Source organism: Gavia stellata, chromosome 7, assembly GCF_030936135.1.
Source record: "Gavia stellata isolate bGavSte3 chromosome 7, bGavSte3.hap2, whole genome shotgun sequence".
Lineage (NCBI taxonomy): Eukaryota > Metazoa > Chordata > Aves > Gaviiformes > Gaviidae > Gavia > Gavia stellata.
Window position 1 is genome coordinate 7,573,645 of NC_082600.1, and position 26,059 is coordinate 7,599,703.

Here is a 26,059-nt window from a genome sequence, read left to right on the forward strand (position 1 = left end):
TTCTGTTCTCAGTTTTTTACATAAAAACATTCCATCATAGATAATCCTTGCAGTATTTGTACCTATATAGAGATAAATAATTTTGAGTTAGCTGTTACATGTTTCTTCCCATATTTTCACAAAATCAAAGCTCTGGCTTTTTCTTAAACTTTGTTTGGAATTCCCATTCAGAATATGAAAAAGCAGGTATGTTTTGAATCCTTTATTTTAGGGTTGTAAGTACATTTTTCCAGTACTTGATGCCATGACAATGTGTAGAAGGTTTAAAAGTAAATTAAAGGTTGGGGGGAGGGTTATGAGATGTATTGAAAGAAGATAATTCAAATAAATTAAACACAGGTAGCAGACCGACTCCATTTGTTGTGTCTTCAGTGTTCATTCAGTCTGTATCTGTAGTTTTATCAAAATATAAATGTATTCATTTAGTGGAGACTGTATGTTAAATGTACTGCAGTTACAGGTTGTGAAACTGTGTAGTATAGGTAAACTATAAATTCCTTATTTTTGTACAGCAGAACTTTAGCACTAGCACAATGTAGAATATACTAGATGTTCAAAATTGCACAATAAAGGAACTTGGCAAACCAAATCTGAGATCTTTGCTTCTTATTCAGATTTAAGAGTGTTAGATTATTTATTTACTAAATACTAGATGGTAAAATGAATTTTGGCTATAGATTTTGAGGAAATGGCAAGTTTTTGAGGTGTCTGTGGTGCGTGGTGTCATGTATTTAAAATGTAGGTTTTGAAGTAGACAGCTTAAAGCTTTGTGTTGCAGAGTTTGACACTGGCTGAGGGCTATACAGTGTTTCCGCTGTACCTTGCAGATAATTTACACAGCCTGACTGCAAAATAGAGCTGATGCTTTTTGTAAACACACACAGCCCTGAAAAACTGATATGCACAAAAAGTAATTCACAATGGTTGTTTTTTAATTTTTTAACTAAAAAGGACTGGATACATGTTGGTTTTAAAAACTTTTAATATGCCTTATCTCACTAATTATAAAATGGAAACTTGGTATGCTCTTCTAGAATTATCATTTAGGGCAAAAACTGAGTGCTAGAGTATTTTTCAAATGTGGTACTGATGAATTCCAACTACTCTTCAAGCTGTGCAACTGCTTTATTACATGAATAATAGTGTACATGTACATATGTGCATGTATATATACATGCATGTATGTACGCATTATTCTACCTGCGCTGCAGTATTCACTTGAAGATCAATAGTGCCAAGTCTTAATAATTCATATCTCTTACAATTTCTAAGAGCTCATGTTTACAGAGAAACTGATGAGATCCATTTTAAATGTGCTTGTTCTTTAAATTTCATAAAGTCCCTATTTAAAGAGTGACTCTTCAGGGGTGGTATGGTCTGAAATCTCTTGAGTTCAAATAAAATTGTGTGCTTACGACTTCGGGGGGAAAAAAAACGGGCGTAAGAATAAAGTTAAAGAATTAATTTCTTAGCAAATGTGACTGTGGCTACAGTACGGAGTCTCTTCACCCAGAAGTTGGAGTGGATCAGCTTTAAATAACTGCCCAATATTCACATATCCCCTAAGTGAGCTGAGGATGGAACTGTCTCTTAGATGTGATGTCCCTGGCTTTTAATTTGTATGTAATAGTTCTTAAAATTTGCGTGTTGCTGTAATGCAGTGAGGTACAAGTATTGCCTAATATACATACAGCCATGGGAGTTATTTTTAATGTCTAACCTTTTGTTTCTTGAAAAGATAATGCTTTCTGTGATGGCGATAATCTTTTATCTTCTGTTGCAGCAATAAAGCTGATGTTAATATCTGCCTCATGCCCAGGGCATTTTGTTGGGAAGATACTACATCTTCTATTATATCTAATGTATAGCAAGAAAGCCATTAAAGAATTTTTTTCCACTTTTATTAGGTAGCTGTGTATTTCTAAAACCAGTGTGCATGTTAACAGCAGTATCAAATTTGTTACAGGTTCTTTTTCTTATGGAACCAAAATTAACAATTACCATGTTGAATATGGTCTGTCATCTTTTTTTTGTATATATATTAACAGAAGTTAAGCTGCCTTTTTATAAAACTGAGTGTTTCAATCTTTTTAAGTTAAATTTGGACTGCACTTACAAAAAAAGTACTTCTGATTCCCAGAGATCATAAAGAAGCAGGGTGAAGGAGTCCCAGACTTAGTCCACGTGATGCGTACGTTAGCAACTGAGAGCATCCCAAACCTCCCGCCAGGGGGTGAATTGGCAAGCAAGTGAGTTCACATCAGTGTAAATGTGGTTTTTGATTTAAATTGAAACTTAACTGTAAGGCCACTCTTAAAAGCGGGGGGCGGGAAGAAGGGTACAGGACAAAAGGTGATGATCTGTTCTCCAATTTTTATTACTCAGTTGTTCTAAACGAAAAGGACAAGCGTAAGAACAGAGTTAACTATGAATCACTACTAAAATTAAATGTCAAACTGTAGTTTTGGGAAGGATGGAGGGTTTTTTAAGGGTGGCCTAAGTGTGTCTGTTTTTTGTAATTTTTGTAATTGGGTTTTCTGGGTGGGAAGCTACGTTTGAAGCCGCAAAAATAATGCGCTGACTTTAGTAGTTACTTGGATATGTAGTTCGACACTTTGACAAGAAGTGATATGCATATGATATTTTGCTTGGCAGCTTTCTTTTCTTGTCTGTAGCTAAAGCAATGTTGTAATTGCTTAAAAGTTTGCTTCTGTATCTCTCTGCTTGTGACAAATCTGAAAACTAGATAGAAGCCTATCAAAAAAGAAAAGTGTGAAGTTAAATTTACAGCTGTATATAGGCTGGCTTTGTCCTTGAAGCGTTCAGTGTTGAGGCTCTGTGGCTTCCCAAATTGATGTTCAGTCTTTAAGGAAGCAATGCGCTTAGCTTGTTTGCATACCAAACCAAGTGCTTTTTGGTTCAGAAGATTGTTCGTGAACCTGTCTTGTGTTAAAATGGATTGCGCATATATGGTACAGACTATTTTTTTAACCCTTCCGAGTATGACTTTTTGTATTGGTACACCAAAATATGAAGACTAGGTATGTAATTGAATAAATGATAGCTGAACTGTAAAGAGGATTTCTACAAAACAAAATTGTTCTTACATGAACTGTTTGACTAGGAAAAGAAGAGGTGGCAATTTTATATATAATAGCAGCATCTATTTAGGATGTGTTGCTGTAGTCCTGAAGTATTGATGAGTCAGTTACTCATGAAATATGGCATACAAATTGATTTTTCTTAATCTCTTTTGGCTAGCAGTAGATGGTTGTGAGGAAGTGCTGAAGTGGCTGACTTCTGTGGGATTTTGTGTCTTAGTGATGCTAGTTCGACTAGGGATTGATAGAAGTATGGATTTAATTGGATGTTAGCGTAACTTACAGCACTACTGCCAATTTGGAAGGAAAATAATGCTTTTCAAGAAACCTGCTTTTGTTTAGAATCAAAGATACCTATTTCTTGAAAGATAAGGGAAACTTTCCAGTTCATATGTGCAATGTACTGTGTGTGTAATTGCTTGTTTTTATTGCTTTGAATTCAGCCTCCTCTTCCTTGCCCTATAATCATTCACTAGCTTCACTATGATGTTTATACTGCTGCATGGTAGTTCCTGACTTTTCAGTGTTATGGGATGATTATAAAGCCTATCTGCTTTTTTTTTCTTCTAATGCACTCCTTTGTGATTGCTCTGCACGCATTCATGAGCAGTTAAAAGGTTGTTCTTTGAAGTTTGTTTTGTATTGCAGTTGTAGTCTGCTACTTCGTCATACTTGGTTCTGCAGAAGGGGATCTGGAAGAAGGTTGCTTTTAAAGTCCTATATAATTCCTGTCTTTTATTCCCCTCTTTCCTTCCTGCTCCCCTCCAAAGTTGTTTCCTTATATGCTGGATAAGGCAAAGGCTTCCTCTTCCTTCAGCCTCACATTGGGGTTTTTTAGTATCAGTTTTCAAGAAAACCTTTTCACCCTGGATTAAAAAAAAAAAGTTGCTTGTTTACATGTTTGCAATTTTTCTATTAATATTTTATCAATATATTTCCTATCAATATTTCTATTAATATTAGAAAAGCCTAGAATCCCAGAGACAAAAAAGTTAATTACATGCTATCTTAAATGTGCTAAGTAATTTTTTTTTAAAGGAGGAAACTGTCAAGATGCTTGAATTAATTTTTTAACATATTTTACCAGACAAAATTCTTCTTAGTCTGAAGATATGATACGTAGAACTGCTATCTGCAGTTGAAATTTTTTTTGAGAAAAGTTGCAGGAGAGTATTGGACATATTGTAAAAGAGTGTTGCTTCAGAAATAATTTTTCCAGGTTTGCACATGGAAAGTACATTTCAGAATGTAACACAAACAAAAATGTACTTCAGAATGCGATTTTTGTGCATCCAGAAAATAAAAAAACGCTGTTCCCCTATGAAAGTGCCATAATACATGAAGTACTACTGCAATGTTCATCAGACACACAAATGACCAGGGCATTCAATGTCCATCAAGTTTTCTGACACCCTTTTTCAAAGTCAAGCGACATAGCACCAAGCAGCATTGCAGCCTCATCTGAATGTCAGATTGTGCTCTTCTCCTGCTGAACTGAGTGGTATTCAGCCTTGTTTTTCTTGAACATAAAGGTTTTAAAGGGTACCGTAGCTGTGTTCAATGTTTAATGACACTTAGTGCTAATTTGCAGTAAACTTGGTTCTGGGAATTTAAAACCTTTTAAAGTTTGCATTTTGAATTAAAATTGTACTTGGGGAATTTGACTTTAAAAAAAAAAAAAGACACAACCTTAAAATCTTGTGGGTGTTTTTTTGCTCTAGACGGAGTGTGATTGAAGCTGTTTATAACAGACTGAACCCCTACCGGAATGATGATACTGTAAGTATTCTTTCTCTTACATTATCTTTCCCCCCACTCCAATTATTTTAGCTGTTTTGTAAAGAAACATATTGCTAGTTCTTGTTAAAAGCCCCCTTCCCCCAAAGAAGCAAGAGCAATGTTGTGCTCTTTGGACTATGTTTTGTAATTGTTTTCTGCTGATCATAGTCTCAAAACTCCGGTATGGTTGATTCGTTTGTCCTCTGGAATTTCATTATTTGAATCCTGCCTGGGTTTCCAAATGCTTTCCTGCCAAATGGTGCAGAGAGTCATGTATATTTTTTTTCCCCTCTTACGGGAGACATTTTTACCCAAATATCGAGAAGAAAAAAGGCTATACTTGTAGGTTAAACAGATTTGTAACCATCAGCTTTAAGGATATATTAATTTTCCAAATGGACTGTGTAAGCTTTTATTCTTAAGCATAGAGCATCAGAGTGACATGAATCCACTGTCAGTAGAGAAAAAAACCCCCAAAACTCTAAAATATGAACAGTTAGATCACTGGAAACAACGTTCTGTCACTGAGAGTGCTGTACTTCATAAAGTAGTTGATCCTTTACCTTTAGTTAAATTACTTACTACGTGCTTAGATGTGACATAAGTGAAATGCATTCAGACATTAAGAATGGTGCGTTGGCTTTACAACTGGGTGCTAGTTTATTTGGCAGTTCTCATTATATCTTTAGCATGAAAATTCCTAAATAGTGGCTGAAAGAGGATGCCTTACCTTCAAAATACATTCTATAGTATGTTACTGTTCTACAAATGTACAGGACACAAACTCCTTTGTTTTGTGATGATGTTGGCAACTTGGATACAGAAATTTGCATGCTGAATACTTGGCGTGCAGCTCCTGCATTTTTACTCGCTACTGCTTCTATTCTTCATCCTTGCACTTGAAACAAACACAACCATTTTGGTCTTTCATGTAATTGCTCTCCTTTGCTACTTCTGGTCTTGAAGAAAAAACTGGAGGTGGTACTTTTGCAAAGGGTAATTTTAGTGATTTTGGTTTGTTGTTTTTTACTACACCTCCGTGCCAACTGTTCTTCTTTACGGTTTGTAATGAATTCTGTGTGCAAATTTGAATGAAGGGTGCAGAACTTTAGTGCTAAGAAATTGTCATATGTGGCATTGCTAGGGACTTAATTAGCCTCTTCTCTTTCGAAGGAATCAGTAAGGCAGTGCTTTTAGATCGGAGTAATATTTCTACCTCCTGCAGTCTTAGTAATGATAGGGAAGTGTAGCTGTGGAAGCACCAGCATATGCTGTCGTTAAAGCCCGTCATGGTCCTTAATTACTTAGGGGAGATAGCAGGTAATGCTGAAACAGCCAAAGGCTGCTGTACAGAAGCAATTTGCTTTGATGCCTGTGTTACTGATTTAGCTGTTCCTTCAGCTACTGAGCTGTGGTCCCACTTGTTAGTCGTAGTGTTAACCTATGGACCCAACTGATGAGGCAGTTAGAGAAAGCTGAATATAGAACAATCTAAGCAAGGGAAAAGGAAATGGGCGTGACACAAAGGCAAGTGGATTAAAAAACACTTACTAGAATTAAATACTCAATTTGTACTAGGATTATTTTAACTGATAGCAGGAATCAGTTAAAGATTTTTCAGGGGTGTGGTTCTTACACAAAATTCACTATTGCCTGTGGGCCTAAATGGACCAAATTTTAGGGATACTCAGGTATTGGATGCATGGTTGTAATGCCATGTAGTGTGGCCATACGGTTATGATTTAGAGCACGGCATGTCTCTGCTTCCAATTTGTTTCTTAATACAATTTTTTTCTCCTTGTGGTTTTATTACCATCCAAAATTAGGGTTTCCTGCAGTTACCCAAACTACACTTCTCTAACCGTAAATTGTAAGTGTTAAAATTGATCTGAATTATAACAGGGTGTCAGTTGATGACTGTATCTTCCTGTACAGTGAGGGAGGGCTGAAAACACAAAAGATGGTAATGATAATAACAAATGGCATGAGGCACATCCTGCTCTTTTAACACACCCATGTAGTAAGTGTATCCATTTTGTATTACTTCTCACTACTCTGGGAATGATTTTTAATAATGTTCCTAGGATATTATTTTGAGGATTGATAAGGCTATTATAAAACACTTGGTCAGATTTCGAAATGTCTTGGTACTAATGCTTCATTAATTAAGCATATGTGGGTTTTAGATACTTCTTAAATGCTATTTCTGAAAGGGGAGAGAAAACAGGCTCCTAAAACAATTTAAGTCTTTACCCTTTTCAGTCTGGATTATCTAGAAATTGCTGTAACTATGGGCACTCCAGACTTTAAAGGATTCCTTCTTTTTTCTTTAAGGATTCTGCCTCAACTGATGATATGTGGTAAAACTGCTCATGTAGCTGTGGAGTTCACGTTTCATCCTTCAAATGAAAGTGCAGCCCAACCTCAGTGGCCCTTCTTAACATCCATCCTCAACCTTAATTAAAGAAGGGAGTATGATGTGTTGGTGAGAGTGACTACAGCAGTACGACATCTAGCCCAGGAACTGATCTTTTTTGTAAAACAGACTTCTGTAAACGTGATTTCAAACCATAATTCATGTTGTAAATCAGACTCCAGCAATTTATGTTGTATGATTTTGTTTTTGTAAAGTGCAATTGTCTCTGTACAAAATGCTCATATTTAATTATGAACTGCTTTAAATCACTATAAAGGTTAGAAGAAATGTTTGGCTTGTGTGATGCAACAATATATATCCCTTTAAATTCATGTTGTGGTTTTGGATTGCAAGGAGCAGCAGCCTAGCCAGCTAGGTGCTCAAGAGGTGCACAAAACTGTAAAGATATCTTTTCGTTTTATATGAAACCTGAACTTCTTTGTGGGCAACTTACCAGAAATTACAGTGTGTGAATTTGCTTGGCAATGGAAAAATAACTTGAGTAGTGCACATTCTTCAACAGACATGTATTGTTTTCTTGGACGCACTCCTGCTCTCACATTGAGTTAAAGGGAGTTCTGATTTTGACTTCAGTGGGAGTTAAATCATGCCCTATTAATAGTATCATGTTCATATGCGTACGAACCTTGGGATTAGAATGCCTTGATTCTTTGCACCTCTTTTTTCATTAACCCTTACCTGAAACTACTAATCACTGAGCACGAACAGGCAGCTTTCTACATACAGTAGGAGTCTGCAGCATTTTTACAATCCTGATTGGCTGGGTCTGCTGCTGTTCCAAGTAAAATACTTTGAATTCCATTTTATCAATAAAGCTTGATTTAACAAACAAGAAATTTTTCCATAAATGTGTAATTCCTTTTTTCCTGCCTTTTAAAAATGTCAGTGCCATTGTAAATGGTATTTTACTTGTGGAAGAATATTTTTATTAATTGGTAGCCCATTTTTAAAATGGGAAGGATTTTGATTATTGCCCAAGACATAGCCATATGGTAGAGGATGATGTGGGATTAATCCGTTACCCTATTTTTTACAAGTGTGGTTTTTTCAGGCTTTTTGGTGGTTCCCCCCCCCCCCCCCCCCCCCCCACTGAAGATGTGCATTGGTTTGAATTTGCCTACTGTTTGATAAAAATACATTTGTCAAAGCCTGACAATCTTTAACATTTTATGGTGTGTGTTTTTAATTGACCCACTTACTTAGAATGACAGACTAGTGGTTAAACAGTACTTGTGATTTGAGATATAGCATGTTGACAATATTTAACTGTTGTTTAAAATTCTAATTTAAAATTTTATAAGGTAATAAACTAATTTGATTTAAGCTTAGCTTTCTCCCATTGAGCATACAAAAATTAAGTTTTCAAGTCAGTCGTGTTTGCAAAACTGCTGTTTTGTGCACCTTGTATTGTCTTTTTGGTTGAGAATATTGTACTTAATATGTAGTTTACTCATTTAGTAGGCAGATTCCCCAAAAGGAAAATCAGTAAAACAAGTAGATTGTAACATTTACTGCAGTTAAACAGAATCAAAACTTGGTGTATAATTACTTTTTGATAGGAAAATGTAGTACAATGCATTTTGCTATATTTGTCTTTCCCTAATTTTGAAATATACATATTTGTATATATAGCCTTAAAACTAATGCAGAGTTAGGGAACACTGAAAAGTGAAAAAGTAATTTATAGTGTCTTGGAACTAAGTATAGTATATACCAGCAAACTTTTCTTTTATCCCTCTTGTCTATGTGGGGTGCTTAAACGTAACTTCATTGTATTCAGTTTGTAATCTGTTCAAGCATGAATGAAGAAAACATAAGCACTATTTGTATTTATAAATTTATAGCAATTTTTGCTTAAAGAACCAGTTCCTTACCTACCTATGAATAAATGCTTAAAATGTCTAATTTTGTTGTAGAGTGCAAAACTATAATAACGTTAAGTTATAGCTTCACAGGCACCTAATTAACAAGCATATTTAATAATACATGGTGTATTAGTGCAAAAAGCTAAACCTAACTTAGGACGAGGCAGATAAAGTTCTGTCCTTTTTCATAGAGACTAAAGTTTAGTTTTGGAAACTGCAAAACCTTGAACTGGACTGTGGAACCTTTGAGTTTTAAACTTTAAAAATCGGAAGCAAAACTGTGGTATGAAAAGCCATATTTCAAACCATAATCACTTAAACTGTCTCAGTGACATGATATATTTGAAGCCTCTTCTTACGAGGTCTCCTAAAGGTTAGAAAGAAAATAATTCTGCTGTTGCTACAGGCGATGTAACTAGGTTTGAGGGTAGTGGAAGAAAGCCCGTTTCAGGCCTTTCTCTCTCCTGCCTGTGTTCAGCGTTTTGATGAGGTCAGAGCACTGAATCTATTATGTATGCATAAACACTGCCATTTTAGATACAGATTTTGATTACAAGATATAAGAATTAAGTATATAAAGCATCCTGGAAAAGAGACAAGCTGTACTTTTCACTGCTCTGAAAAGAAAAAGGCACTTTTGCACCTTTGTGCATCTCCTTCTTGCACCAGAAACTTTTTTTTAAATGCTAAAGACATTAGCACCTCAGGGGCAAGGCAGCATTTTTTTTTTAAGTATTGTGTGCTATTTATTTCCCTCTTGAAAAAAGACTCCTGTGTGACAAAAATGAAAATTGTGTGATGTTAAAAGATGTATTTTTAAATACATGTTCAAATAGGATGGTCCCAATTTGCTTGTTTTTAAAAGGAAATTACATTTGTAAAGCTACTTTGCTTCGTATGCCATGCGACTTTGTTTTCCTTCTAGATTTGACAGCTTCACTGGCTTCAGTTTCTGTGAGTTTTGTTATAGTCAGATTAAATGTTTCACTGATCGTTCTGGGAGAATACCTGTACTGCTTTATATAGACAACTGTTTCAAATAATTCTCACTAATTCAGCATTGAAATATGTTCAAGACAGAGGCTTCTAAAATGTGTTTTAAAACCAATGTTGGATTAACTAAATGCAATTACGCTAAGTAGGGTCCTAGATTTGCAAGGCTTTGTAAATCCATTGTATTAATAGAGTCCCCAGTACACGTGGTGGGGCGGAAATCTGCAGGTCCCGTGCAAGTTTACAAAGCCAGGGCCTTTCAGCTGGCTGGCTCTTACCTAGCAGGAAGCAGCACCACAAAGACCTTGAGGCGTGGCCATCATTTGTTTTAATCTTCCAAAAGAAGTCAAAATTGGAGAGAGAAATTTCATCTGCTTGTCATTAAACTACGCTGAATTGCAGTAATCCTCGGTTGTGTCATACTAGCAAGATGCCTGATGAGTATTAAGCAGCAGAGGAGTAACTTACCTTGGTAGTTCATGCAGGTACTAAAACTAATCATTTTAACATGTGCTTATGATAAACTGACTTCAGTGTCCATTAAATGGTTTATTGCAAAGCTGGTACTGTCTCAAATATATAGGTTAAAATCTGAGCCATTTTGCTCAGTTCAAGAATTGGAAACTTGAAAAAGTTATTTAACAAAAATAGGGAACGGTTTTCACTTCAATTAATTCCCTGATAAGACTCTCATCTTAATTTATTACACTGGAATAGGATAGACTTCCTATTGCGTTTCACTTTTCAGTAATTTATGAACCAAGGATACGGTTTGATGGTCAACTTATGTCAAGACAAAACTATTGCTGTAAGTTTGCCCCTACTGCCCTTTTTGTGCCAGCAGTCATGCTTATGTGGCTGTGCAGTTAGGAGAAAAAAATCTGTACTTTTTAGCTGGGTAAGTAGATAATCCAGCTACGGGATGCTGGTACGAGGGTAGGATGCAGAGTGGAGAGACAGGACTGAGAGCAAAGGAATGGTTGCACCACCCCTTCTGCCACAGTTTGGGAAACCACACCCTAAACGCAGGCAGACAGTTGGCCTGCGTAGGGAGTATCGAAGCCTGTGCAGATCTTTCTTCACTCTATGCTTAAGACAAGTATTTTGCTTTGGTAAACATTCTTTTTCTTAAAACTGGAATCGTGAGACTTCGGTTTTAATGTTGCCTTGTGTATGAGTACCATGCTGACAAACTTTCTGTTTGCTTTTTCTAGATGTATGTAGCTCTGTCCTGTGGGATAGACAGCATGGCTGCCACGATTAAGTTAATGATATAGTTGTTACGGTTTACCTTTTTCAATATACATCGGGATTTCATCATGCTGAGATGTTCACCTTCATCTCTACCTGCACCTTCTTGAATTGCTTTTATGCGCAAATTATTTGGTATATTTAAATTTCTTGATATTTAAACTTGGCCGTGTCTGTAACGGGCTAACCTTTCATAAAATGTTACCCTTTTCTTCATCGTTTGGCAAATACAGTATTTTAATACAAACGTGATGTACCTTGCATAGGTTCAGAAACAGCAAAACTGTGTAGAGCTATAGAGTGGTACCTGACAGTTTTCTGTAGAAAATGGAATTGTTACTCTAGGCCAAGCTTCATGAGGTGTGAAGATAATGTCAGCTAGATAACTGGTATAGCTCCTTGTTCCTACAGCTACGTGTGTTTGAGATTACCAGAACCCGAGCTTTTATATACCAATACAGGGTGTAAACTCTCTACTCGGCTGGATATATTTGATAGATTTTTTTAACTCTTTAAGAGTTAACTCTTTAAGAGGTAAGAAGCAGCTCCACACATGAATTTTTAAGATGCTGTAGTGCATAAAATGAATGTGATTCCTGCTATAAGCCGCAAAAATGGAGCAAAGTTTAAAAGTAACAATCTGGAGTTAAGTAATTTTGACTGACCCGTCTGTGAAATATTGATCAGAGAATCTGATCTTTTGGTGAGCTCTTTCTGAGCTGTCTCTATGGAGTGCTTGCATGGTCTGCAGGTCTCTGCAGACCCAGGTGTGCACCTTCTGAATCTCTTCGTAGCCTTATTTTGCTTAATAATGTTGCTTTGTAAATGAGGTAGCAGTCACCTGGGCTGAGGCATTTGTTCACGGAAGTTCAAGAAGCTGTAGGAAAACGTAAAGCGTTTCTTTATTTTCATGGACCACTAAATGCTTTCAAGTAGAAAAAAAGAATACACAGCATGCTAAAAGTTGAGTTTATATGATCTCTCAGCGAAAACTTGTTTCCAGAAAAATCTACAAATATTTCTACCATTTACTTAATACATTAAAAAAATGTCTGGAGCTTTAATCTCCTAGTTGTGTCAGAGTTGTTGACCTGTAGTGACCTAGGCTCTATGCATATTCCTTGCTTTAGCTATGTTTTTATTTGAGCTTTCTTTTGAGTAGCAGTAAACCAGATCTCCCCCCCGCCCCATTCGTGTAGACAGTCTTCTAAAGTCTTTGCTTCCAAGCTAAGAGAACAGGAGTGATAATGATGTCTTAGGAAAGGGTTTTGGGGGGAGGCTGGCTTTAAATGCAAACGACAAAACCCCTGACCTTTGCAACCACAAAATTTGGGAAAGAGGGCTTAACTTTAAAAATGCCTTTTATAGAATTGATGAAATAGTTCTATTCTGAAAGTGTCAAAACTTCAGTAGAGGTGGGATGACAGGTCAGATTTCTTGAGTATATATTGTTTTATGCCTAGCTGGATTTTTACACTTGTACTGATTCCTGCCCAAATGCTTTTTAAAATATCACTAGACATCTAGTTTCCCCCCCCCCCCCCCCAAAAAAAAAAAAGAAAAATAAAGCCAATGGCCTTTACTACTGTGTAACCAGCCATTTAGTTGCAAGGGTGAATGCTATGTCAGAGAGTAACATTCTTCCTTTAAGAGCACTACATCTGCACTTCTCAGCTTGCTCAATAATACTGAGCCAAAACTGAAATTCATTTTTGCTTCCATTAACCGTATGGCTCTAAAGAGCTGGTGGGAGCGTGGGGTTTTTTTTACAGCTGAAGTAGGCAGGAATCTCCATACGTATTGTGAGTAAGCCTCCAGAGCTGAAGGAGGTGCCATTGTTGTTTCTTTTGAGAAATATCTTTGAGAAGAAAAATGAGAAAACCGAGACTGGCGGGTCATAAAACATTACATACTTTCACTTCTGTCAATGCCTATAGACTAAGGTCTAGAGTTTAATTTCACTTGTGTTACTGAATTCAACCCAGTCTGAGCAATGGAAATACTGAGTAGCCAATTTCATTTTCACTGTTGGGATTTCAGGCTGAAGCACAGTATTTTTCTTTAAACTACTGGGGAAAATTAAATGAAGATAGTCTTGGGAAAATCAGGCACGTACTTAACTTTACATCCTGCTGACATTGATGGAGCTTCACTCGCAATATATAAATTTTGCACGTGTATTGTTGGAGCCTTAACTGTCCCATTTTCTTAGAATGAAAAAGAAATGTAATCTTTATTCAGTTTTGGTTTTGAAAAAGCTTTTCAAAGCCAAAGGGAAGAAGGTGGTAATGTTAAAGCAAAACGTTAGATTAATTGGAGATAACAATTTCATAATTCTTTAAACATGTAAGTCGTCATTTTTTTCTTTTAAAACATCAGAAGGGTGCAGTTTCAGAGGTTCGGTCTTTAAGGTAGTGCTTTTATCTGTAAAGAATAAATAAAAGGATGAAACCCAAAATGAGTTACCCGGGATGGAAAAACAATGAGACACTAAAAAAACTAGGAATAAATGTGCTGAATTTACATAGCGTTATTTCCATGTCCAGCAGTGGACCTACTGAAAGGATCTTTGTCGGTGTTTTTAGGGGAACTTTTTCTTCTCGCTGAGTGTTTGATGCTAGACTGGCAAGTCTGCTGCAATTTGAAATTTCCAGACTCTTAAATTGGAAACTGGGCGTTATACAGCAGAGTCCCCAGTACGTGAGATGCCGCAGTACCTGTTGCCACGCGTTCTGCTGGTTAATGCCGTGCAACCGTTTGATGCTGGAAGCTGGGATTTCCTAGCATATGTTTCATTGCTGATGGTGTGATTCGCAGTGACCTTGAGTACCAAGAGTTAAGTTGTATTTATTAACCAGATCTAACTCTTTGGTGCCAGGAATCTAGTTTTTGGAGTAAGTGCTGAATTATGCAAATGTGCTTGGCAAATCGTGCCAGGTAGTTCACTACTTGGAAAACTAAATTGCTAGCAGCGAAAGGTTAATACGAGACAAAAGCCTAGATTCTCCTAGCCAGGGAGTACTGGATATTTGAAAAGTATGAGGTTTGATTTTCAGAACTGGCTGCTTTATAAATCTTTCAAAGCAGAGATTTTGGTTTCTAGCATCTGTCTTGTTACTAAGACCATGTACAAACATGCTGAATTAGAGAGTTTTCACCTGTCTTCTCACAGAATTGACTCCACATCGTATCATAAGAGTCTCGTTTGTAGTGACATGCTGTGCCTGTCTTTTTAGAAAATTCATGACCTCTTTATATCTATTTTATGGAAAGTGTAACTTTTTTCATTGATGACCTGTATAAATGTGTGTTACGAATGGAGAGATTTAAGCTTGAAAAGCATGTTTGCAGAGTACACAGCTTCATTATGGAATTTATAAATTTAACAGAGTAATATACAAAAGCATAACTATTTTCCTTAAGTAGAATGTATAACAATATATAATAAATTATTCTCCACGTAGTTCACCCACTATTTACAGTTTTACACAATTCAAACTGTGTGTTTACAGAAAGTTCAATAAATGTATATTTTGTACTATGTACAGATTCCTGGTCCCAAAGAAAATGTGTGAACTTAGTTTCTAACTTAACTTTTGAGATTGTACTTTTTTTTTCTTTTTTTTTTTTTTTTTGTTTGGAATCAGTTGAACAAACTACATTATGCCTGTTGATGGTGGAGGCTTGCATTGGAGTAAATGGGAATTGGAAATATTTCTAATCTACAAAAGTGATTCCACTAAATAAAGCAGGCAATTACATCGTGTGTGTGTATTTGAGTGGTATACTATAAACTCTTTTCACATCTGCTTTATCGTCAGTAATTTACAAACTTACCAGGCCTCCTTCAGTTTTCTGATTCAAGCTGGTTATATTAAAATGGAGTATTGAGTGCTTATTTTGATCGGTTTTAGTTACAATAATAAAAATCCCCCTTTTCACTGGTTTTCCCCTTATGTGTTGAAAACCCAAGATAAAGCAGCGTGCGCTTGGCTCCAGCCACGGTGTTCCCCAGAGGCTACCTGGTCTGGGGTTTTCAAGAGAGCTAGGGATTGGTTAGGATGTCCAACTTTTGGAAAACCCAGTCACACAGGAGCAAAACGTGTTTGTATCTTCTGCCCTGATTCGGTAATGTAAAATAGAGGATAGACTTTTGTAATATAATTCCTAAGTATTTAAGGATTCTAAAAGCTAAAATAAATCTTTACGCTGGTTTTAGCCTGTGTGATTTGGAGGGAAAATGAGCCTATATGTTAGCGGGTCACATTTATCTTCCCTGGAAATCTTTATTGACAGAGAGCTGGTCGTATTCTGACAGGAGCTATACAAATTAAACCAGGGGAGGGGGCAGGAGGGTATTCTGCTATCACCTGCGACCTGGAGCCAACTTGTCTTTTCTAAAAATTCAGACCCATCCCTTTAAGGATTAAAAATCGGAACTACTGAGTTGTCTAGCAAAATGAGGGAATATTTTCTGTGGATTAAAAAACTGAAATTGCTATGATACGATTGACTGTTAGCCTTGGTTCACGTTAATGGAGCAAACATGGGAGACAAAGTATATCCCTTTGTTTTCTAGCTCAAAGTTTATAGAAAGAATGTTTTATCCCATCTAATTGGAAATGTACATGTCAGTGTATTTTTCTCAAAGCCAAAGAATAACATGCCTCTGAATAGCATTGTTGGTTAATTTAAATGTTTGGGGTTTTTTAATCTTGATGTGTAATAATAAATTTGAATGTCATTGGAGCTGTTTAGGTAGAAATGTTAAGCTAACTTAAGGTGTTCATTGTGGCTGAATTTCATCAGACAGCGTTTACCTGGGCTAATTTAAAAAAGGTAGAACCCTGAAGCCCAGTGAAATCATTTAACTGATTTCAGGTTTAGATTTCAGCAATTTTTAAGCATATAAGAGTTTATTCTAATGTGATGTTCTGAAGGAATGAAGGTGAATTTGGCAAAGAATAGCAAGAAGAATTGTTTACAGTTACTGACAGAAATAACTAAGACAATTATCCTTGCAAATACGCATACACAAGAGAGGCTCAGGGAGCTGAGTGAACTTGGTGTATGGCTCTCATTTGTGAGCTTGTAAGACTGGAAGTTCATCAGTATAATGAGGATTCATATATTGATTAAGTTCATTTGTACTTACCAATGTTAGTGCAAACTTTCCAATGTTTTTACTGAAAGTGGGATAGCTTAAAATTATCCACAACCTTTCAAAGATCCTACTTATGAACCACAGCTGTGAGAGAGATTGATTTTCTTTTCCCAATTAGTAACTTTTTCTGGTGTTCATCTTCTACTTTAAGAAAATACTTGCTAGCCAGGATTTTAATCCTATTAAACAGGACTGAAAGCTTTGCTGCGACCTACCACTTAGACATGTCTTGAATTAAAAGTTTACTGAATAGACATTTAAACCAGTGAGTTTATTTGTACAGTAGAGCAGATATGAAGTAAATACAATTAGCTATATGTGTTTTCTTGTCTTTACCTCTCCTCCTTAGTAGTAGAAGTGTCTATGACGCTGTCCAGTGTCCTGCTGATTCTCTTTAGGAGGTATCACCTTGCCGAAGCTGCATCATGGCTCTTCCCCTTCGCTCCGACACAGTACGTCAGAGTTTGCTGCTGGCTCGTGAATACCAGGTATAACTTGGTGAGAACAGTCACCTTCCTCTGAAACTTGAATCCTGTCCCATAAACTATAAAAAGGTACAGGATAAAACAGCTATGTATAACTTACTTCAGCAAAATAATTCAAGGTATGTTACAACCATTAAAAAAAAAAAAAAAGGCATTAAGGAAACTCTTGGTCTGTGTATAAAATAACCTGTGATATCCCTAGACTAAGATCTAGACAGCGGGAACAGGTATTTGGACATGGCTGACCTCCAGGTCCTTTGTAGCTGTGCTTTCCACCCCCACCCTGCATTTCCTACTTATCCAAATTACTTTCTCCAAAAGGCCAGAAGCCTTTCCTTTAGAAGAGTAATTTACTGGTTTTGTTGTGCTCACCCCATCATGGATATAGTGGGAGTCTGTTGCATGAAGATATGAAATGACACAATCAACTTAAATCAGTCCTAATCCTCATATGTTTTACTTCATATTCTAAGTACCCTGAAGTGTGCACTTCAGAGTGGTTTTGGATTTTTTTTGCTGTTGCAGTATTTTGTTTATTTGGAGGATTTTAATGCTCACCTTCAGCTATCTTAGAAGACTGTATACAATTGGAATAGGAAAGTAAGTGAAGTCACCCTCCGGGTGGTTGTTGTTGACTCCCAGTAATGAACTGGAGACTGGCAGGATATCAGGACTCAAGTTTCAGGGGAAAAAAAACAAAACAGAAGGCTGATTTTAGAAGACTTTTACTGAAAATATTAGCAATGAAATGTACAGCACAAATTGAAATAATGTAAATATTTAATTACAGAAATACATTCGCTCAATGCTTTTACACTCTTTAGACTTACAGGAGTTTCAATATGAAAACTTTCTTTTTCTGTTAGGAAACATTAATAGGTGGCCAGCCTAATAGGCTGGACCTTGTCCCAGTTGTTTCAGATGTTAAGGTGAGGGTTTCAATTTACCTGCATCTGAAAACCTCGGCATGGGCTTGTGTTCAGTGCTAGAAGAAAGCTGCTCCAGGCCACAGCCCAGCTTTTATCACCTAATAGCTAATACAGAGCTTTCATATTAAAAGTTGATAAGGGGCTGTACTCGCCTTATCACCTTGTTTCTAGGTAGACGGTAACCTTTAGCCTAATTTTTACATTCCCTGTGTAGACAAATCGGTTGGGTCCTGTTCCATCATCAGTTCTTGCTTTGCATGCGGTGACGTGCGTTCCTTCTGCCACCTCTCGCACGCACCCGATCCCTTTGATTTTTCTTCCTTAACCATCTCTTTTTGGCCTGAAGCTGCAAGACTATTCCGTAAAAGTCTGAAAATCCTTTAGGTGTTGTTATTTTCCTTCTTGCATCTTCTGTGGGCATTTCCTACGTTTTCTTGTATTAGGTATAGCGCGCACTTTCTTTCTACGTCACCAGGTCTAGTAGGGGTTGAGACTCAGGTGCACTGCTAAAGAGCTAAACTCTTTCTACCGTCTCTACAGGCAGCTAATTCATGCTGTAGTGTGAATACCTTGTCTCAGCTTATCTGACCACACGTAGACGTTTTGCCCATTTCCACTCGGTGGGGCCCGCGTTGGCAGAGCCCTGCAGCATATGCTGAACATTCAATCCCAGCTGAAGCCAGTGAGCTTCTCGCGTGCGTAAAAGTAAGCCCATTCATATGTTTTTGTCGCACTGAACCCACAGTTCATTTCCTCTACCGTTGCTATGGGTTTTTCTGAAAGAAGAAAGACAAACAAAGGAAGACACAATTGTACAGTCTACATTAGCTGAGGCAGAGACAATTAAATGACCCTTTTTAATTTTTTTTACTTCAGTATTGCTTGACTTCAAAAGGATTTTGCATGGTTGCCTGGAAAATGTGTTTAGTCTAGTGAACTGGTGCTGGTGTATCATGTTCTCCATGTTTGAAGACTGCATGTTTTTAAGCGATGTAATCCCTGTGCTCCAATTTGCAAGTTTTTTAGAAGTAGCGGTCTCCAACCTTATTCCCAATTCCTTCATCTTTATCAGTTTAAAAATGTTTTTATATGGTTAGCATAAATATCTTCTGTGCTTTACGCACTGATGGGGAGAGCAGACTCGATGCATGTCATTGAACCAAGAACTTCACTAGTTCTCCTGCTCTGATGAGGATGGTGCAAACAGCTATCAGAAGCAGTCTCTCCCAAGTAGTAAGACTAATTTTTCTGTGTCTCTTGGAGCATCGTGAGTGTTGATATTGCCACTTCTTTGCTACCCAAATCACACTCAGTGGTTCTCTCCTGTGTTTGAATGCTCTGCTCACCAGAAGCAAAACCCTTCGTTCTCATGTGGTGGTTATGGCTTACGCTGTCTAAGCAGGCTGGCTTTTACTGGGCAGTAGTTACAAATCATGAAGGGTGCAAGCTTAAGTGCAAAAAAGAAGACATTAGCAATTCGATACACCAGATAAAACTCACCCCGTTTCACCAGTCCTAATTCTCCTGTACTTCTAGCTAGAAAAAACCTTAAGACAAAGACAGTGGGCAGCCCAAGCCTTCAGGCCAGCTGTCTCTTTTGACATATATTTCATTAGGCAGTTGTAGTTCCTGAATTACACACGTTCTTTGTCTATTACGTCGTGACCCCTAGCACAGCTGGTGATGTTTTTTCAAAAAGGAGGAGGAAAACTGGGATTCGTCTATTTTGATCTCCTGGAAAGCAAATCTTTATGAAAAGAAAGCCAATGTTTTCCTCTCCTGGTCTGAAGAAGAATAGCTGGGAGGGGCTGTTTCCATAGGTCCCCTTATGCTAGCCACCGTGAGGATCTCAGACCAGGAACCCTCGTGTGTATTAGCTCAGAGAAGATGTAGCTGTTTTCCTTTTGCCAAGCATAGATAGGGTCATTGACTCCATTCAGCTGAAGGCCTTCCGTAATCGATTTTCAAAACAGTCTGAGGTCGTTGCATACTGTGCCCTACGGCATCCCAAGGATTTGTATATTGTGTGCTTTGACCTGATTCTTTTTTCCCTCTCTCCCAGCATCCTGAGGTAGATCTGCCAAGCTTTGTTGTCCCTCGCAAGCGTCTGGGGGGGTGGGGTGCTAGAGATTTGATTTGATTTTTTAATTAACGCCTAGGAATCTACATGTAGCATCAGCTTTTGACTTTCCACCGCCCAACCTTTGGCATCATTGCCCTGAATTACAGCCCTGATGGGGCCTTTGCATGATGTGTTCAAACTGTTTCGACCTGTTCTGGCAGCACATTCACAAAAATATTTGTGAAGCTGCAAGACCGGACCATGGGTCTCTAAGATGTAGAGAAAATAAACATTTGGAGTCGTGCTCCTTGCTTCGTTGCAAGATACAGAGATAAAGGCATCACTTTGCGTAGATCCCTCTGGTCTAAGCCAATTCACTGCACATTCAAGAGAGCTTTCTTATTCGTTACACTGAGCTCAGAATATTTTGTTTTAATTTGATACCTGCACGAGTTAAAATGTTTATACGGATCTGTCCATGCATGTGGCTGGTGCTTTGCAGTCAAACGTAAACAGAAGATACTAACGGAGTACTTCTCACAGCAGAAATTCAGAAAGAAATTCACCCAAAGTGTAGGGAACATTTGCAGTGAAAAGAACCTTAGAACAGGAAAAGCTGATAAGTGCTATTTCTCTAGATTAAATGTTAATTAGTTAGATTAGTATTTGCACATATTGCATACTTATGGTTAATATTTGATAGAATTATGAAAATAGGATAACTACTTTTTTATACAAAGTTTGGCAACCCAGCTTATTCCTGTATAAATGTCAAATATGGTCTGTGTTTAAATGGAGTCACCCTGCTGTCAAAAACAGACGTAAAAGATCTCAAGACATTACCCAAGCAAATACATGCCTACGTTTCAGTCTCATTTAGGAGCACAATCTCTAATTGCAGAAGTGCTTTTGAAAACTGTATTAGGAATTTTCTCCACTAGCAAATCAGCTATTTTTTTTGCAGAAGCGAACAATGGAGAACTGACCTAAATACACACAATTATGCAGGAAATTTTGCTTTGGGGCACAAAATGGAATTGTGGGCTGGGTATGAAAGTTAATTTGAATTTCAGACCGAGTCCCAACTGTTGCAGAAGGGAGAGTCAAAGGAAACTGGATTTCAGTGGACACTGAATTTTCCTGCAGTAATCTCCTTTTTATAAATGAGACTTGTAAACGCTTGTAAAATAGGCTGTCACTACGGAAGTTTTCTCACCCTCTTGCTTCCTGCGCTTCAAATAATTGTCTGCATGTTCTCAGTGAGACATCTTAGAATAGGATGGCCTCTTTCTCCTGGTTAGTGGTGAATGCTGGATCTGGGCTGTTGCCACAAGGTCTGGCTGCTGCAGAACTGAGCACTACAAAATGCGGCCGGTATGAAGACAAGGTCCAGACATCTCAGCAGTAGAAATTTGTACAAAAATTTGCAGGTCAAAATGCTGCACTTGTCTTTTCTTTCTCTTTGCAGACAGGGTATGCTTTCCAGAACCAAAAGCAGCAGAGAGAGAAACAAGTTAATGAAAAACAAAATGATCCCATATAACGAATGGGAAGAGTCCAGAACTGTCTATTCATCTCAACTGATTATAACACAGAATGATGAAAAAATAACAGAGGAAACAGAATAGAAAATCAAAATAGAAAAATTAATAGCAAGTTTATTGAAAATCAAATAGAATTAACAAAAAATTAATAGAAAATTGAATAGAATTAATAGAAGATTGAATAGAATTAATAGAAAATCAAATAGAATTAATAGAAAATAGAATAGAATTAATAGAAAATAAAATAGAATTATTAGAAAATTAATAGAAAATCAAAAGCTGGTGGTCTCCTATTTATCTGCAAGCTAAATCTAGTGTCTCTGATAAAAAACTTGCATTCGCAGCGTGCTCAAATAATGAGGATGTTGCAATATGGTAAACCTACACGTGTGGTCTGCAATGCTTCTTACTGAGCAAAAGCCTTCACCTAGGGACATCAAAGCCTTTCCAAGGGAAGGATGTCTCTAATTCTGCTCTTCAGCTGTAAAACACCACTTCCTCTTCTGGGAGAGTCAGGCAGTGAGAAGTGGGGGGGGGGGACGAGCAGACATGCTGTTGTCATGTCTGGGACCCAAGTGAACCTGAAAACCCCAAAAATGCTGCAGTGCAGCCTCTTACCCATTTCTATGCTCTTTTCAGCAGCTGAGGAAAACCTCTAAGGATAGTTGCGGGGTGACCTGGGGAAACCGTGGAGAAACAGGCAAGCAAAAGCCTGGTGCAGGCCTGCATGTTGAAGAGGATCCTCATCCCGCTGGTGGGCCCATTTCCTACAGCGCTTGGGATCAAGTCCGGTTTGGAGATAGGCAGGTTTTACTACTTTTTTATGCTATTCCTTTCCAATTTAAAATAACTTGTCCATGGGAGAAATATCTACTGCATCAAACAGCAAGGCTGAGACTGTTGTTTTAAATGCCCTAGAAGAGAAGTGTCCCTCAAGAAAGTTATTTTCCAGTGCTCCTGATTTTAACTCACTAACACCGGTCTCAGTGAGAGCACAGATGGTCCTGAGCATGGCCAGGTGTCCTGGGGGCTCTACAGGTAACTGCAGGTTTATAGGGAGAAGGTGGAGGTGATAGGAAGGCGGGACGGATCTTCATTTGCCCCAGAGGGAGGACAAACATCTCCCATATTGCAAGCTACACCTTGGGGCTGTGCACGTGCCTTGCTCATACCTTAATTTCTTTAGGAATGATTATGCTTGGCCCCACTTATGTCTTACAGTTCATACAGATGGAGGATATAAAAAAACAGTGATGTAATGTCTCTATTTGAAACATCTGCCCGCTTCCTCCTCCACCCTGCGGGTCAGAGGAAGCCATGAAAAAAAGGCTCAAGGACATTCCTCCTGCCTCTGTCTGATTTCTGCCTTGATAGGGCTCAGACCAATGTTGCTTCAATTAATTTATTTTCTTTTAAAGCACATGTTTCAGAGCACTTCAAACGCTGGATTCCCTAATCTTTGGTAGATCAGCATGAGTCAGAAGCATCTGCAGGAAGAGCGGAAAGGTGCCTCACCAGCGTATTTCACAGCAAGCAACGGGCACGCTCCTGTCAGAAGGAGCAGTGCTGTAGCAGAGGTAAGTCAGACGGCAGAAGGGACTTTAGCAGAAGGTTGTGCTGAGTTCAGCAAAGCTGCCTGCCGCTGCAGCCAGCAGCATGCTCTTCTCCAAGTCTGTTGTAAGCTGCTACTTCAGGGATGTTCAGAGGAAGTGACTTCTGTACTGCTGCCCTGCCCTGAATTTTCTTTGTGCGCTTGGCAACGGATTAGAAAGCAAAAGAAATGGAAAAAATATAAAAAATGAATTTTTATATGTGCAGGAACACACCTGATCCTTCCTTTCCCTGCTGGGAATCTCTCCTGTAACCTCTGGTTGAATGGCCGAGCAGTGGGGAGTTCCCGTGGCAGATGTCAGCGGGGCTGAGGTTTTGTGGTGGGACTGGAAATCTTCAAGCGTCTGTGCAGCGCGTATGGCAGCAGAGCCGAGAGCGCTCTGCTGAGGCACGGCCACCACCCCAAAGCTCCCAGCGAGCCTACCTGTCCCAGACAGATTTCCCTCTACTCCAAAGGGGCTTTCGTGGGTGGCACCTCCCTTGAGCTGCTGGCAATGCTCTACCTAAGGCAGCCCAGGAGACTGTTAGCCTTCTGTGCCATTCCTGGCCCGTGGGCAACTTGGTGTCCAACAGGACCCACAGGTACTTCTGTGCAAAACTGCTTTCCAGACGGTTGGCCCCCAGCCTGTGCAGGTGCACGGGGTTATTTCTCCTCTGTGCAGGTCTTTACATTTCCCTTTGTTGAACTTCACGAGACTGCTGTTGACCTGCTTCTCCATCCTGTCGAGGTTCCCTCTAAACAGCAGCACAACCCTCTGGTGTATCAACCCCTCCTCCAAATTTTATAGCACTTGCAAACTTGCTGAGGGCACACTCTTTCCCGTCACCCAGGTCAGTAATGAAGAGGTTAAACAGTATTGGCCCCGATATCGACCCCTGGGTTACACCACTTTTCCAGGTGTGACGTGTGTCATGGTGTGGTGACCCTTCCCCGGTGGTGCATCTGCCTCTGGCCTCCTGGTTGGAGGTCAGACGTGAAGCAGTGGACTGCTATTTTTAAAAGGGGAAATTTGGGGCAGGATCACAAGAAAGCATGGCCCGTGTGCCACATATTCATTGGGAACCAGAATTGCTTCTGAAGGGGAGCGACCGGGGCTCCCGCTGCCTCCACTCTGTAGGTCTGGATGAGACAACAGAGGCTGGGAGATGCAGGCTGAAGTTGAACAAGCAGGAATTTCTCCCCTCTAGCATCCAGGACTCCTTTAGCTTATTGCACACGCTTTTCAGGGAAAAGAAGCAATGAGAAGTGATGGGAGAGGCAGTGTTTCCCTGGCATCATTGTCTCAGTAGTGTCATCTGTGTGTGGCCCCCGACCTTGGGATTTTTCTGGGAGGGGAAGACCTTTGATTTAGATGGGTGAAAAGGGATTGCGCTTGCAAGCAGCCTTGGATGCAGTGGCATGTGTGCTGCATAGCCAGGAGTGTGGCAGGAGCACTCAGACTTCCTTCATCCCCCAGTTCATCCATGCCTGGACTTGCTACATCAAACCAAATCAAAGGACAGGAGCTGCAAAACCAAATAATCCCACTCCTCACTTTCCCCTCATTACTGTTGTCACTGTTTATTTGTTTTACAGCAGTGCCCAGGGGCATCTGTCATGGATCAGCCCTGCCTGGGAAGAGCTCCTGGCCGCACACAAAGGGACAGGTCCTGCCCTGGTGTGGGTGCAACAGGCAAATTCCAGCAGCTTCAGTGAAACAAAGAGGCAGCGTCACGGGTGCCATGAGACCTGAGTTTTCACAGCATTTCTATTACCGCACCTGATCCTGAATGCGGCCGTCAGCAAAGCCTAGGGCAACTCCGTGCACAGAAGGCCAGGCCACAAAGACTGAATCAAGCAGCGATGGGACAATCCCTGTTAGCAGCCGGGAAGGGAGGGGGTGAACGCTGCTTGAGTTGAATGCCCTCCATTGGCACCGAGGTCCCTGCCAGCTAAAATCTTTCATTAATTTAAACTTTAAATAGCGCCGGCAGCGCTTACCCGAAGTAACGGCACAAAGCGGCGTGGTTGTGCGCAGCCGTGGGCTGCTGCAGGTGTAGCTGTCTGCCGGCACTGCTGCCACGCTCACGTTTTTATGTGACCCAAGCCTTCTGTCACCAGAGACCCTGCAGTCAGTGCTGTACAGTCACCTGGGGTTAGAGGCAGGGAGCACTAATACCCTTTGTTCGCCGGGTAAATTCTATTTCCCTTTCCATTGTGCCGTGCCGCTTGTCAATGTAACGTTACACCCAGGGTAGGAGACTTGTACAAAGAAACTTCAGTGAAGGCTGGCAAATTACAATCCTTTACTTGTGAATGGGGACATCGTAAGAGATGGGTTGAAGCAATGCACCTGGTGTAAATAATTACATGCTTGGAATGGGGGAAAAGGGCTGAAGGCAAGCTAAATGCCAAGTGATTGTTTTGGATGGCAAAGGAAGGACTTTTCATGCTGGAAGAACAAATGCCCTGCTCAGGAGTCTGCTGGTGATGGAACGATTAATCTTTTCTCTTTTCCACCTCATTCTTTCTTTGACTTTTGGGGGGTTTCGTTCATCCTCCACTACCTCCCCCTTTTGTTCTCATTCCCAGAGCAACACCTGGAGGTAGGGGCTGCCTTAGGAAAGGAACCCCATGGTGGCTTATTCCAACCAAGATTGTATTTCAAATAACCTTGGTCTTTGTTTTTATCAAGACCCTTTTGATCTGCAAACTACCCTTTAAATGATTGAAGCAGGAATCTGAATGCCAGTGAATTTGCTTTACCAGCTGCCTGAGTTGGATTTCTTAGACCTGCAGCAACTATGCTGCGCTCAGCTGATGTTGTGAGCAATGGTGGTGGTCCTTGACTTGCACTG

General features: G+C 39.2%; 1 protein-coding gene across 1 annotated transcript in view; it reads left to right on the forward strand.

Moving 5' to 3' along the window:
- The window catches only part of PPM1A (protein phosphatase, Mg2+/Mn2+ dependent 1A), a 28,316-nt gene extending 19,923 nt beyond the window's left edge, over positions 1–8,393 (forward strand). The window contains exons 4-6 of the mRNA XM_059819623.1: positions 2,141–2,249; positions 4,823–4,880; positions 7,215–8,393. Of these exons, the coding sequence (XP_059675606.1) occupies positions 2,141–2,249; positions 4,823–4,880; positions 7,215–7,244 (197 nt within the window). The 3' untranslated portion in view covers positions 7,245–8,393. The remainder of the gene's footprint in view (positions 1–2,140; positions 2,250–4,822; positions 4,881–7,214) is intronic.
- The last annotated feature ends 17,666 nt before the right edge of the window (positions 8,394–26,059 follow it).